At 45.1% G+C, this 14,048-nt stretch overlaps 1 protein-coding gene across 7 annotated transcripts in view; it reads right to left on the reverse strand.

Moving 5' to 3' along the window:
- PRRT4 (proline rich transmembrane protein 4) overlaps positions 1-14,048 on the reverse strand; it is a 73,579-nt gene that overhangs the window by 25,613 nt on the left and 33,918 nt on the right. The window contains exon 1 of one of the 7 annotated variants that reach the window (XM_073579233.1): positions 6,309-6,447. The exons of 4 other annotated variants lie outside the window; for them this stretch is intronic. Coding sequence is in view for 2 of the 3 variants with exons in the window: in XM_073579232.1 (XP_073435333.1) it covers positions 5,378-5,426 (49 nt within the window). In the remaining variant the exon portion in view is untranslated. Of the gene's footprint in view, positions 1-5,377; positions 5,501-6,308; positions 6,458-14,048 lie in introns of those variants that run through there. 2 more of the 7 variants (XM_073579232.1, XM_073579234.1) reach the window with 2 other exon arrangements.

Genomic DNA, 14,048 nt, shown 5'->3' on the forward strand with positions numbered 1-14,048 from the left:
GATACAGTGAAGGAGCGGTCAGAGAGGTAGGAGGAGAACCAGGAGAGGGCTGTGTCCTTGAAGCCTATAGAGCGGAGCATAGTGAGGAGGAGCTGGTGATCCACAGTGTCAAATGCGGCAGAGAGATCCAGGAGAATCAGCAGGGAGCAATGACCTTTCGATTTAGCTGTTATTAAATCATTAGAGACTTTAGTGAGGGCAGTTTCAGTAGAGTGTAAAGAGCGGAAACCAGATTGTAAGGGGTCGAGAAGAGAGTTATCCGAGAGATAGCGGATTAGACGGGAGTGGACCAGGCGTTCCAGGAGTTTAGAGATGAAGGGAAGGTTAGAGACAGGTCTGTAGTTAGCAGTGCAGTTCTGGTCCAGGGATGGCTTTTTAAGTAAAGGGGTTATGATGGCATGTTTAAATGAGGAGGGAAATATACCTGAAGAAAGAGAGAGGTTAAATATTTTAGTCAGGTGAGTGGTGACCACTGGTGAGAGAGACTGCAGGAGCTGTGAAGGAATAGGGTCACTGTTGCAGGTTGTAGGCCGAGCAGAAGCGAGGAGCTTGGAAACTTCTTCTTCTGAAACAGGCTCAAAGATGTCTAGTGAGCTTGAGGTGCGGCAGGGAAGGGGATCCAGGCACTGAGGAGATAGGGCTGAGATATCCTGATGGATGTGGTTGATTTTTTCTAGGAAATAAGTGGCCAGATCCTCACCGCTGAGGTTGGTGATGGGGGCCTGTACTTTAGGTTTCAGGAGGGAGTTTAAGGTTTCAAAAAGTCGTCTTGGGTTGTTGGATAGTGAGGTGATGAGGGTGGTGAAGTAGGATTGTTTGGCCAGATGAAGGGCAGAGTTATAGGTTTTGAGCATGAACTTATAGTGGATGAAGTCTTCTGCTAAGAGAGATTATCTCCACTGCCGCTCTGCACACCTCGAGCAGCGCTGAAGAAAGCGTGTTTGCGTTGTGTGCCAGGGCTGCCGTTGTCTGTGTCGGGTCTTTCTGCGTATAGAAGGTGCTGCTTCATCTAGGGCATTCTTCAGTGTATTATTGAAGTGTGACAATGCTATGTCTGGACAGGAGAGGGTGGAGATGGGGGCTAAAGATGTGTGGAGATTGTCCCTAAGCTGTTGGGTATTAATGGTACGTGTATTCCGATAAGTGTGGTAAGTGGGGGTGTTCCGGGTGAGGAGACAATTCTTGACAGAGAAGGAAAGAAGGTTGTGGTCCGAGAGCGGGAGGGGTGAATTAGTAAAGTCGTGCAGCGAGCCGGGACGGGAGAAAACCAGGTCCAGAGTATTCCCGTCCTCATGTGTAGGAGAATTAGTAAACTGTGAGAGGCCGAATGAAGAAGTTAGAGAAAGAAGATGAGAGGCAGACTGGGAGAGCGGATCATTGATGGGGATGTTAAAGTCTCCCATGATGAGGGTGGGGATGTCACAGGATAGAAAGTGAGTAAGCCAGGTGGTGAAGTGGTCTAGAAACTGGCGGGAGGAGCCTGGAGGGCGATAAACGACCGCCACTCGTAAGGGGAAGGGCTTAAAGAGTCTGACGGCGTGGACTTCAAAGGAAGGAAATGTAAGTGAGGGAACCGGGGGGATGACCTGGAAAGCACATTGTGATGAAAGGAGCAAACCAACACCTCCACCCTGTCTGTTCTCAGGTCTGGGGGTATGTGAAAATTTTAGCCCACCAAACGAGAGAGCGGCAGCAGCGGTGGTGTCTGAATGCTGGATCCAGGTTTCTGTAATAGCCAGAAGGTTAAGGGAATTAGAGAGAAAAAGATCGTGAATGTAAGTCAGTTTGTTACACACAGACCGTGCATTCCAGAGAGCACATTGGAAAGTGAGAGGAGAAGGCATGCACTGAATGTTAATAAGATTAGCAGGGTTTCTATATGCAGATGGAGGAGAGTAACGTATGCTGGTGGAGGGAGGCCCAGGGTTGGGGGAGATGTCACCTGCAACTATTAAAAGGAGAAAAAACAGAAAAAGCAGGTGGTGGGATGATTTGTATGAACGTTTTGAGTGCTGCATGGTGGTTTTGGATGGTTTGGTGTGGGTAAGAAATGTCAATAGAGCCTCAGAGTTATACATGGGAGAGGGGAAAAGGGAGGGGTGGATATGCAGAGAGTGCACAGAATGTGTAAAAGGGCAGGCGAGTTGTTAGAAAGCAGAGGTGAAGACAAAAAAGCAGCAGGTTGATATGATCAATGCAAATGTAGTACGACTGACCAAGAAGCATGCGTGCATGAAAAACTTATGCACCTTACCTGTCTCCTGCATTGTCTAACTGCAAAACACTTGATCCCGTTGCACTTAATATCTGTTGCACGCGTGAGCCCGCACGCGTGCTATCCCAACCAGAGCTAAATATATATGAAATGAAATGTCTGCTAGCTTCAGCCACCAAAAGGCCACAATCAGTAATTAACCAATTAGCACAAGGCCAGAGCAGGCATTACTATGCAGGGTAAATAACTAACGCTGGACAAGGCCATCAAACAGAGAAAGGGAAAAAAACCTTTCTACACTTCAAAGCAGAAACCAAATAGTTTAAAAAAAAAATAAATAAATAAATAAAGACCCACCACAGGAGTGATGGAATGAAATACCATAAAAATATCAGGCAATATATGATGCAGTTCACACTTGTCAGACAGCATACATGGATGATGGAATGAAATACATGGATGATGGAATGAAATACCATAAAAATATCTGGCAATATATGATGCAGTTCACGATGTATATACGATAATGCGATGTTTTTGCTTAATGTTCTGACATTGGGTCTGTTATCGGTTATGAAAATATATACCGCCAGTACACCCTGCTGTCATGTGCAACTGGCTGCATACAGAGAGGAAAAAAAATGACCTTCATTTAATCAGACAGCTTGTTTTATATCCAGGCCACCCAGAAGGCTGACGGCGGCAACCCGCGATAATCTACAGTAATGGTCATCTTGTCGCTCTCATGAAGGAAGGATTCATCAGCCAGACATAAGATGACAGCCTTGTCCTGGACTGAATATCAACATTACCTACTAACCTATTTTCCAAATCCTAAAACAATTCCCAAGAACGCCAATGCTTCTACAAATCACCACCGGTGCCTACCTTAATTGGTTGCTGCACACTTCAGACTTAATTGGTAAAAGAAATGAATGCATACAATTTATCCAAAGAAGCATAAAGCAGAGGATGTCTAAGAATTAATAGAATTGTATTAAATTAATGAGAAAAATATATAACGAGGATACTATAATATCTAGTCACGTAATTATAGCTAACAGCTGGTTGTGCCGCTGAAAATAGATAGTAAAATTAGGAATTAATTAGAAATGGACCAGAGAAATGATAGTTAGCTTCTGCATATTAAAGGGGCGTTCCAGGCTCAACATAAATTTCTGTAAGCCTTGCTGTTATCGTTAGGGCTGCTCACGATACAGCACACGTCGCCCTCCCGGGACAGTAGCGCCAACACCGCGAGAACTGAGTCTTTGAGGGAGGTGAGTAGATACTTTTTTATGTCACTAGTAATCCTCATCAGCGGCTATCATCATATTTAGACTAATATTTGAAATAAGGCAGCATGGTGGCTCAGTGGTTAGCACTGTTGCTTTGCAGTATTGGGGTCCTGAGGTTAAATCCCACCAAGGACGACATCTGCAAGGAGTTTGTATGTTCTCCCAGTGTTTTTGTGGGTTTCCTCCTGGATCTCCGGTTCCTCACACGCTCCGAAAGTCATACTGATAGAGAATCTAGACTGTGAGCCCCAATGGTAACAGCGGTGATGATGTCTGTAAAGCGCTGTGGAATCAATAGCGCTATATAAGTGAGTAAAATAAATAAAGTAATATATCCATAACTAAAATAGAGTCTGTCCGACTAAAATAGACTATGTCCATTATCGCATTTTATATTGAAGTGCAAATAAAATATATCTTTTTTGTCTTTTTTTCACTTCTGTATCTTCATAGTAACTACAAACTTAGTGTAACCTGATCCTAAAGTCATACTCCATTCATTCAGTCGCCTAATTCTTACCAATTTACACTTGAAGTAGGAGGTGCGGACAATCTTACAGAGATGTCATACAGGAGGAGAGCGGCCTGGGAGCAGGGCACCCTTGGAGGTGCCAGCAAATCATTACAGATTTACTGTTTTATGTTAAATGCAATGGCTCAAGAACAACTTTCCGTCAGCCCATCAGAACATACTGTATGTACATCATGCAATTTGTGTCTGTCTGTTAAACATCGTTCACACAGCAGTTTTTTACCTCAGTATTTGTAAGCCAAAATCATGATAGGAGCAATCAGAGGAAAAGTCTAAGGCCTGTTTCACACTTCCGTTTTTGTGTCCGCCAAACGGATCCGTTTCCGTTTTTTTGACGGAAACTGATGCAAACGGATCCGGTTTTTTAAAAACGGATCCGTTTTTTTTACGGATCCGCGGTAACCGTAATGGAAGTCTATGGGACAAAAAAAACGGATCCTGCAAAAAATGGCGGATCCGTTTTTTTACGGAAAACAACGGATTTTGACGGATTTGAAAAAACGGAAGTGTGAAACAGGCCTAATAGAAACACGTCACCACTTCTGGATTTATCACCGATTCCTGGTTTTGGCTTACAAATATTGAGGTAAAATACTGACCAAATACTGATAGTGTGAACGAGGCCTTAGGGTGTGTGCCCACTCTGCGGAATGCTCTGCAGATTTGTCCGCTCGGATTTAGTAAAATCTGCGGATTACCCTGCGGTTTTGCCCTGCGGTTTATCACCTCTACAATGGAGGAGATGGGAAACCGCAGCAGAATCCGCAGAAAGAATTGACATGTCATTTCTTTCTGCAGATTGAAAACCGCAGCAAAACCGCGCGTCTGCACTGCGGTTTTCGTTTTCCATAGGTTATAATGCTACTGTACACCCCAGGGCCAAAACCGCTGCGGTTCCGCAGCGTGTGAACACAGCCTTAGGGTGCTCCATCCCTTCCCTCTCCCAGTCTTTTCCTGTCCTTTTCTCAGCTCTCCATGGCAGCCAGCGATTGTGAGACAAGTCACCCCTTCCATTTCTCTCCCTGTGTAGAGATGTATATAATTTCATGTACGTCTGTAGCTGTGCACTGCTTAAAACGTCCTCTCCTGTAAGACAACCCATTACAGAGTGCACGCTCGGAGTGTGCGAAGACCAGTCTATGGAAAGCAAAATGCCTGTACATTTTCACCTGGTGGCTCGCCAGGTGTTAAGAAAGCTAAGCATGCCATTAAAGTTTGTAATAGAATTTTGAGACTTGTAGTGCCACAACTGCTGGAAAATCACAGCATGTAGACCGTTAGCAGTGAAAGCTGTGGAAACACATAACTAACATATGTGAACTGAGATCGCACCTGATGAATACGTAGACAGGCAATAACAGCTCCCCCGTGATCTAGGCATGCTGAGCAATGTAGTTCAGTACTAATAAATGGAAGCGCTCCTTTTATAGCAAGGCCACGACCGCTATATTAGTGTTTACAGCCGGGCCATGACATCTGTGCTGAATCATTTTTAACCACACCAGTAGACCACAATTGGAATCTGTAAATTCTTCTTTGGGGTCCCAGCACTTTTGATAGCAAGAATAGCCCTGCAGACTGACGGAAACAAATACCTGCAGCCTAAAATGACCAATGTGCACAGAGCCTAAGGGCTCATTTAGACCTGATGGATTATGCCGATCAGAGTGTGGCCCGATTGTTATCCATTTTTCTCGAACATGGAGGAAAAAAAAAGAAAAGTTTCTTCACCTTCTGACAGTCTGTGATGTCATCAAGAGTGCGGTCCAATTTTTCCACAGACCCATAGACTTTCATTGCCGATTTTGATGTGACGCTCAGATCAAAATCGGACATGTCGCCGATATTTTCCGGGGACAACTTAGTCTGAGAAACAAAATCGTATACGTGCACAGCCGAAAGAACATCACAGTTACGAGTGCTATCCGTGAAAACCTTGTACAAGAAAATCAGATGTGTGAATGAGGCCTAAGGGCATGCAGAAGATACAGATATGCACCTATCACAGAAGTCAATGGAGTGCAACCTAAACGCTGTGGGGGCCAAATAACATCCAATATACCCACATTATATATAATCTGATCTCAGCCATGCCTCATTCAAGAATATCCCCTTCTGACCTGATCACTCTGATACAGCTACCAATGAATGACATGTGACACGATTCTTTACATCTAAGTTACCTACTCTATACAATCATGTTATAATGTCTGAGTTTCCTTCCTTGTCTAAGATCAATGATTAGCATCTAGCAAGCACTTACCAGATCACTGCTGCCCCAGACACCAGACAGCAGCCCTTCTGCTACCAGTGCAGACCATTCGACTGTCATTATCTGTCACTTGCTGAACAGCTGCACCCCATCATGTGACGCCTGTGGCACTCCAACTATGCTGCCTCAAGTCCACCTTCCTATGGATTAAAGTTTGTGAAATAAAAGACAATTCAGTCCAAATTCCACCTTTCAAGCTCTCTGAAAAGGAAAATATTGTGCCTTGGCCTATTGCTGGATAATGCACAAGTTGTCAATGTGCTCTACTACTTGGCCCTAGTAGTGGAATCTATTAGGAAACCTCAGATTGAGTGAGAAGAACAGTGAAGGGTGGGAGCGAAACAGTAGACGAGAGGGAAACCAGACACAAGTGAGCCGGAGGACCGGAGAATGGGACCCAGATGAGCAGGAAGGGAGATGATTTCTTACAGACAAGGATCAATGAAGGAGAGGGGGAAATGAAACTTATATCTCCATCTGGTCCACAGTGTATTGGTCTGGAGATATGTCTACACACATTGCTCAATCAAGTCATCCAAGCTAGAGATCCAAGTCTTCCTCCAACACAGCCCATCACCAAGTTCAAATATGTTATCTAAGCTATTCTGGCAGTTTCATTCTGGTCCTAAATATCCTGATAAGTCAAACTAGAAAAGCTGCCGAGAAGATGACACAATAGAGATATAGAAGTGTGGTAAGTGAGCATGACCTATATGTTGGGCATAGTGCCCTAACTGTGCCACACTGCACCAAAGAACCTGCACTGCCATAGAGTGTTCAAGTATGATCACATACTATACATTCATCACATACGCAAGACACATATACACATTAAAGAGAATCTGTCAGCAGTTTGTTGCTATGTAATACGAGACCAGTATAGGGTAGGAACAGAGACCCTGATTCCAGTGATGTATCACTTAGTTTACTGGGTGCAGCAGTTATGGTAGAGTCACAATTTTCCACGGCTGCAGATGTAAAAAAGCTCAGTTGCTGTGTACATTGTATAATGACAGAGAGCTGTTAATCAGTGATATGGGGGTGTGGTTGGGCTAGAGGTCAGTTGTCCTGTAGTGATTATCTCCTGCTGATAAAACACTAATTGTATTTAAACAGCAAAGTACAGCCCAGTAAGGGCCCTGTTACATTTAGCGATGAACCAGCGATCCCGACAACGATACGACCTGGTCAGGATCGCTGGTGCATCGCTAAATGGTCGCTAGTGAGCTGCCAAACAGGCAGATCTCACCAGCCATGCAGCGACGCAGCAGCGGTCGTTACTTACCTGTCAGACGCGGCGATGATGACGTCCTCCGCTCGCGTCCACGCGTTGCTCGTCGGCGCCAGCAGAAAGCCGCCGACGAGAAGCAGCCCAGGACGTTCTCGCGCGATCAACGATAGCCAGCGGGGGAGCCGGTTGGAGGTGTCACATGTAGCGATATCGCTAGCAATATCGCTGCTGCGTCACAAAATCGGTGATGCTTTAGCGATATTGCTAGCGATATCGCTATGTGTGAAGCCCTCTTAAGTGACGTACCCCTGTAATCAGGGTTTGAACGACTTCATTACGTTGCTCTCAGACTACATTGCAAAAACCTGCTGACAGATTCCCTTTAAGGGCTCATACTCACATGAGAGAAACTCGGACGAGTCTCACTCGTCAATAACTGGCACTGCTGCCAGCACTCGGATCAGAGTGTGAGGCTGCATGTATTTCTATGTAGCCACACGCTCCGGTCCCGAGTGCCAGCGGCAGTGCCGGGTATTCAACTGCGAGACTCGTCCGAGTTTCTCGCATGTGAGTATGAGCCCTTAGACTGAGACTTGGTGACTTTGGCAGTGAAACAGGTGATGCAACCAGAGATCACTGCATGACGTTTCTACTTCGCAGTATATTGCAAGTGAATGGGGTCGCATTATGAACCACCATGACAAGTAATTCACAAAAATTCCAACTTTTTTTTGTCACTGTACCTTGTATAGGTTGCAATGCAACCCCATTTTCCTGCATTATACTGTGATGTAGAAGTGGCATACAGCGATCTTTGGCCGCATGACCTTTGTTGCATCTAATATTGCTCTGTAGGCCAAAGCTAAAGCTGAAGCACACACCATTTAACTAGGTGAATACTGAGTCATGACAGTTTGGATGTTTTCTCGTGTATCAGATTTGTTGTGGACTGTCCTGGTCATCTGAACGGGATTGCAGGTAAAACCACCCCATTCAGATGAATAAAATTGATTTTCAGGCACAGAAACTCTGTACATGCAGCCAAATTCTGATTGCAGGATCAATATAATCATTGATGTAGGAGTGTAGTTTCCTTCGTAAATAGATTTGCTTTAACTTCATTCATCAAACGTAAAGCTGACTATTAGAGATGACATTCATCCACTCAATGCCGACTTTTATTCCCCATTGACTTGCATTGGGGTCGGGTTTCGGACAAAACTCCAACTTTTTTTGCCCTAGTCGGACCAGTTTCATCCGACTCAAATTTTGTTTCATGAAACCCGATCCAACCAAAGTCGCTCAACTCTACTACTGACTATAGATGATGAAAATTAACTGAACCAGGCGATTTCGGCAGGACTGGCCAGCCCACTGTGTATTGGATGTCCTAACCTCCCCCCCATACCAAATGACTGGAAAGAAGGATGAAATACACTCACTGGCCACTTTATTAGGTACACCATGCTAGTAAGGGGTTGGACCCCCTTTTGCCTTCAGAACTGCCGCAATTCTTCGTGGCAGAGATTCAACAAGGTGCTGGAAGCATTCCTCAGAGATTTTGGACCATATTGACATGATGGCATCACACAGTTGGCGCAGATTTGTCGGCTGCACATCCCTGATGCGAATCTCCCGTTCCACCACATCCCAAAGATGCTCTATTGGATTGAGATCTGGTGACTGAGGAGGCCATTTGAGTACAGTAAACTCATTGTCATGTTCAAGAAACCAATCTGAGATGATTCGAGCTTTATGACATGGCGCATTATCCTGCTGAAAGTAGCCATCAGATGTTGGGTACATTGTGGTCATAAAGGGATGGACATGGTCAGCAACAATACTCAGGTAGGCTGTGGCGTTGCAACGATGCTCAATTGGTACCAAGGGGCCCAAAGAGTGCCCAGAAAAAATTCCCCACACCATGACACCACCACCACCAGCCTGAACCGTTGATACAAGGCAGGATGGATCCATGCTTTCATGTTGTTTACGCCAAATTCTGACCCTACCATCCGAATGTCGCAGCAGAAATCGAGACTCATCAGACCAGGCAACGTTTTTCCAATCTTCTACTGTCCAATTTCGATGAGCTTGTGCAAATTGTAGCCTCAGTTTCCTGTTCTTAGCTGAGAGGAGTGGTACCCAGTGTGGTCTTCTGCTGCTGTAGCCCATCTGCCTCAAAGTTCGACGCACTGTGCGTTCAGAGATGCTCTTCTGCCTACCTTGGTTGTAACGGGTGGCAATTTGAGTCACTGTTGCCTTTCTATCAGCTCGAACCAGTCTGCCCATTCTCCTCTGACCTCTGGCATCAACATGGCATTTCCGGCCACAGAACTGCCGCTCACTGGATTTTTTTTCTTTTTCGGACCATTCTCTGTAAACCCTAGAGATGGTTGTGCGTGAAAATCCCAGTAGATCAGCAGTTTCTGAAATTCTCAGACCAGCCCTTCTGGCACCAACAATCATGCCACGTTCAAAGGCACTCAAATCACCTTTCTTCCCCATACTGATGCTCGGTTTGAACTGCAGGAGATTGTCTTGACCATGTCTACATGCCTAAATGCACTGAGTTGCCGCCATGTGATTGGCTGATTAGAAATTAAGTCTTAACACACAGTTGGACAGGTGTACCTAATAAAGTGGCCAGTGAGTGTACAACATGCCTGAGACTCAAGAGAGATAAGCCACTGACAGAGGTGTCTGGTGTGGCGACTCTGAGGGTTCAGTTGCCACAGAGGTACTGCCCCGCAACCAGAGGTGTGGTACCCCACTTCCCAGATAAGTTGGAGGCACATGAAAGTACTCTTACACTTGCACCCAACACACACCCTAGAGCAGCAGGGCACCCTGGATATACCCTACGGGAGGAGGATCTCAACCCTCCCGGGTAGTAAAGGGTGTTGGGAGGTAGGTGGAGCTTGAAGGTTCAGAGCGGGAGATTAAGTTAGAATTAGGGCAGTCTTCCCATAGGGGAAAAGGTGAACAGACGTGTGTGGAGCAGCTCCTAGTCAGAGGAGTTACCAGGAAGGAAAAGAACAGAACAAAGCTCCCTGTAGAAGGAAGGGATACTAGAGGCATGAAGCAGCGGCCATACTGCCCGTGGGGCTCGTTCCACGCTGACGGATGTCGGGTGGAGGGATCAGGTCGCAGAGGGGTACCGGCCCCCTAATCCAGTGAAGCAATCGTCGGACTCAGCTGGCAAGCCGGAGGTAGAGGCACCTTTAGGTACCTCATCCACGAGCCACAGTTATCTTCTCCGGAAAGGCAGCCATAAGGGAGCAAGGGAACGCAGTGAGGATGTTACCCGACAAGGTCTGCGGCTGCTGGCCTTGGACACTGACTGTGAGGTGTTGGGAAGGAAAAGGTGAGAAAGCAACACAGTGAGACAGCCAGGAGAGGCTTATACTGAAGGGAATCCTGGAAAGGTGTTCTCCATCTGCCTGGGAGATGACTGAGCCCCTCACCTGGAGGACGCGGCATCAAGCGGGCATCTGTGTGCACCAGAACTGTGAGTAAAGCTTTGGATCTGCACCCAGCTGTGTCCTCTGAATTCTTTCTGCAACACTCACTCAGCACTGCTACATCTACTATTATCATCAAACACAACATCTTTATTACAACCACTGCCCTGGGAAAACAGCTCTGCCTGTGGAGAGCTATTCCAACTCTGCTGCATCACATCATCAGTCCCAGAGGATCTGCACTGCAGCGATGGTCACCTCTGACCAGAAACACAGGTGGCGTCACAAAAACTTTATTACAAACTCTTTAATCCCCTGTAAATATCCCCTTTTATTGGATGCCCAGGGCCACGGACCGGGTCACTGCTGTTGTGACACTGCCCCTTTAACCCTCAACTGGTGAGGTGGGGTTTTTGTCACGCAACTGATGATGTGGGTTTCCTATACTCCAGTGTTTAGAAATCTCTTATTTTTACAGAAAATGCAAAGATCTCATTTGTTTTAAGCGTTTTCTTATTGGCGATTGATTACATATGAGTATAACAAATTTTTGACACCCACGAGTATCGGAAAATGTAATACTTTGATGATTCAATTGGAGGGCATTATGAAACATGACTTTTAGGCTAATGTAAATAGTGAGTGGTGATGTGGGGTTCAGCAAGGCCAAGACAGCACTTAGCGACAGCTAGCTCTGTTATGCGTGGCCAGAAAAGAGAGGCCTTGACGACACCCTGTTGACAAGGAAATGGATGGAAGCTAGTGAGACACGTATCCTCATACCAGCATTTTTCAATAAATGGCAGCCGAACAAAAATTCCCTGGGGTGTGGCAAACCTCACCTCACCAGTTGAGGGTTAAGAAGCAGCCCGGTACAGAGTATCCCCACTGCCCTGGCGGGCGCTCCTCTGGCAGCAGCCGATTCCCCTCTTAACATTAGAAACATATGCATGCTCAGCCGAGCCTAGCATGGAAATGTTTGGGGTGGTCAGGAGTAATAGTAGTCACGTGACAAATCAGTTGGCCAACAGCTATCTCAGGGGTATAGCCACCTAGATGCTGTTAACAGACATAAGGTACCTGTCAGCAAACAATACTTAAAATAACGACACTGCAGTTTTTAAAGCAAAGCCATAAATGGATTGAACGGAAGGAAAAGTGGCCGTAGCGTGGCTCAGTGGTTAGCACTGTTGCGTTGCAGCGCTGGGGTCCTGAATCCCACCAAGGACAACATCTGCAAGGAGTTTGTATATTCTCCCCGTGTTTGTGTGGGTTTCTTCCGGGTTGTCCGGTTTCCTCCCACACTCCAAAGACATACTGATAGGGAATTTACATTGTGAGCCCCAATAGGGACAGTGATGACGAGATCTGTAAAGCAGATTACAGGATTATTTTCATCTTTATAGATGAATATTAGTGGATAGTGCTTGTAAAAGCAAAATCTTTTGCATTTACTGCTCATTAAAATTTGCAGCTGTTCTCGACATGTCAATGATTTTCATTTGTTTACAGCTCATTGCCTAGGAGACAGACCACTGCTGCTGACTATCTTGCAAGCACAGTGCAAAAGCTGTCTGAGATAAGGAAGTAACAGCACGCTGCGGCAAACCTGGCCAGCTTCCACACAGTACTTACAGACTCAGTAGAAAAGAACTTGTAAGCACTGTGCATGTTCTGCTCTTTACCAGCGGTGGTCGGTCTCCGAGGCAAACAATTTCTAATAAGGAGAACAGAAGTGTGCTAATATCTCAGGAATGGCTACAAATTTTAATAATAAGTACATTGCAGATGTGTTTGTATTTACTATCACTATCCCACTGACAATACCCATTTATGAAGATGGGAATAACCCTTTAAGGGGGTTTCACACTAGTTACAGTAGTATATCATCCTTTAATTGTTGCATGCAAAAGTTTAGTTGTGTGGTGTGTGGTTAATTTTTTGTCATCCAACAGCTGTGATGAAATTGTCTGGGCAGATTGGGAAAGAAAATGTGATCAGTTGTGCTTTTTAACCCCTTAATGACCAGAATTATTTTTGGTTTTGCGTTTTCGTTTTTTGCTCCCCTTCTTCCCAGAGCTTTTTTTATTTTTTGGTCAAAATGGCCATGTGAGGGCTTGTTTTTTTAGGGATAAGTTGGGCTTTTGAACAACGTCATTGGTTTTACCATGTTGTGTACTCGAAAATGGGAAAAAAATTCCAAGTGCGGTAAAATTGAAAAAAAAGTGCAATCCCACAGTTGTTTTTAGTTTTTTTTTTCCCCATGTTCACTAAATGCTAAAACTGACCTGCCATTATGATTCTCCAGCTCATTACGAGTTCATATACATCTATCATGCATAGGTTCTTTTTTATTTAAGTGATGAAAAAAATTCCAAAGTTTGATTAAAAAAAAAAAGTGCCATTTTCCGAAACCCGTAGCGTCTCCATTTTTCGTGATCCAAGGGCTTATTTTTTGTGTGCTAAGCTGACGTTTTTACTGAAACCATTTTGGTGCAGAAACGATCTTTTGATCGCCCGTTATTGCATTTTAATGCAATGTTGCGGCGACCAAAAAAAACATAATTCTGGCATTTTTAATTTTTTTTTCTCGCTACGCCGTTTAGCGATCGGGTTAATTTTTTTTATATAGATAGATAGGGCAATTCTGAATGTGGCGATACCAAATATGTGTATAGTTGATTTTTATTTACTGTTTTATTTTGAATGGGGCGAAGGGGTGGGGTGATTTGAGCGTTTAGCTTTTTTATATTTTTAATATTTTTAAAAACTTTTTTCTTTCACTTTTGGCATGCTTAAATAGTCTCCATGGGAGACTAGAAGCTGCCAGAACCCGATCGGCTCTGCTACATACATTACAGGCGATGATCAGATCGCCTGTATGTAGCAGAAATGCTCACTTGCTATGGACGTCGACCACCTGGCGACGTTCATAGCAATCTGGCATTGACAACCATAGAGGTCTGCAGGAGACCTCTGGTTGTCATGCCGACCCATCGGTGACCCGCGATCGAGTGACAGGGGTCATTGATGGAT

The sequence above is a fragment of the Dendrobates tinctorius genome, unplaced genomic scaffold (assembly GCF_039654945.1).
Source record: "Dendrobates tinctorius isolate UK_male_01 unplaced genomic scaffold, ASM3965494v1 ptg000062l, whole genome shotgun sequence".
Classification (NCBI taxonomy): Eukaryota; Metazoa; Chordata; class Amphibia; order Anura; family Dendrobatidae; genus Dendrobates; species Dendrobates tinctorius.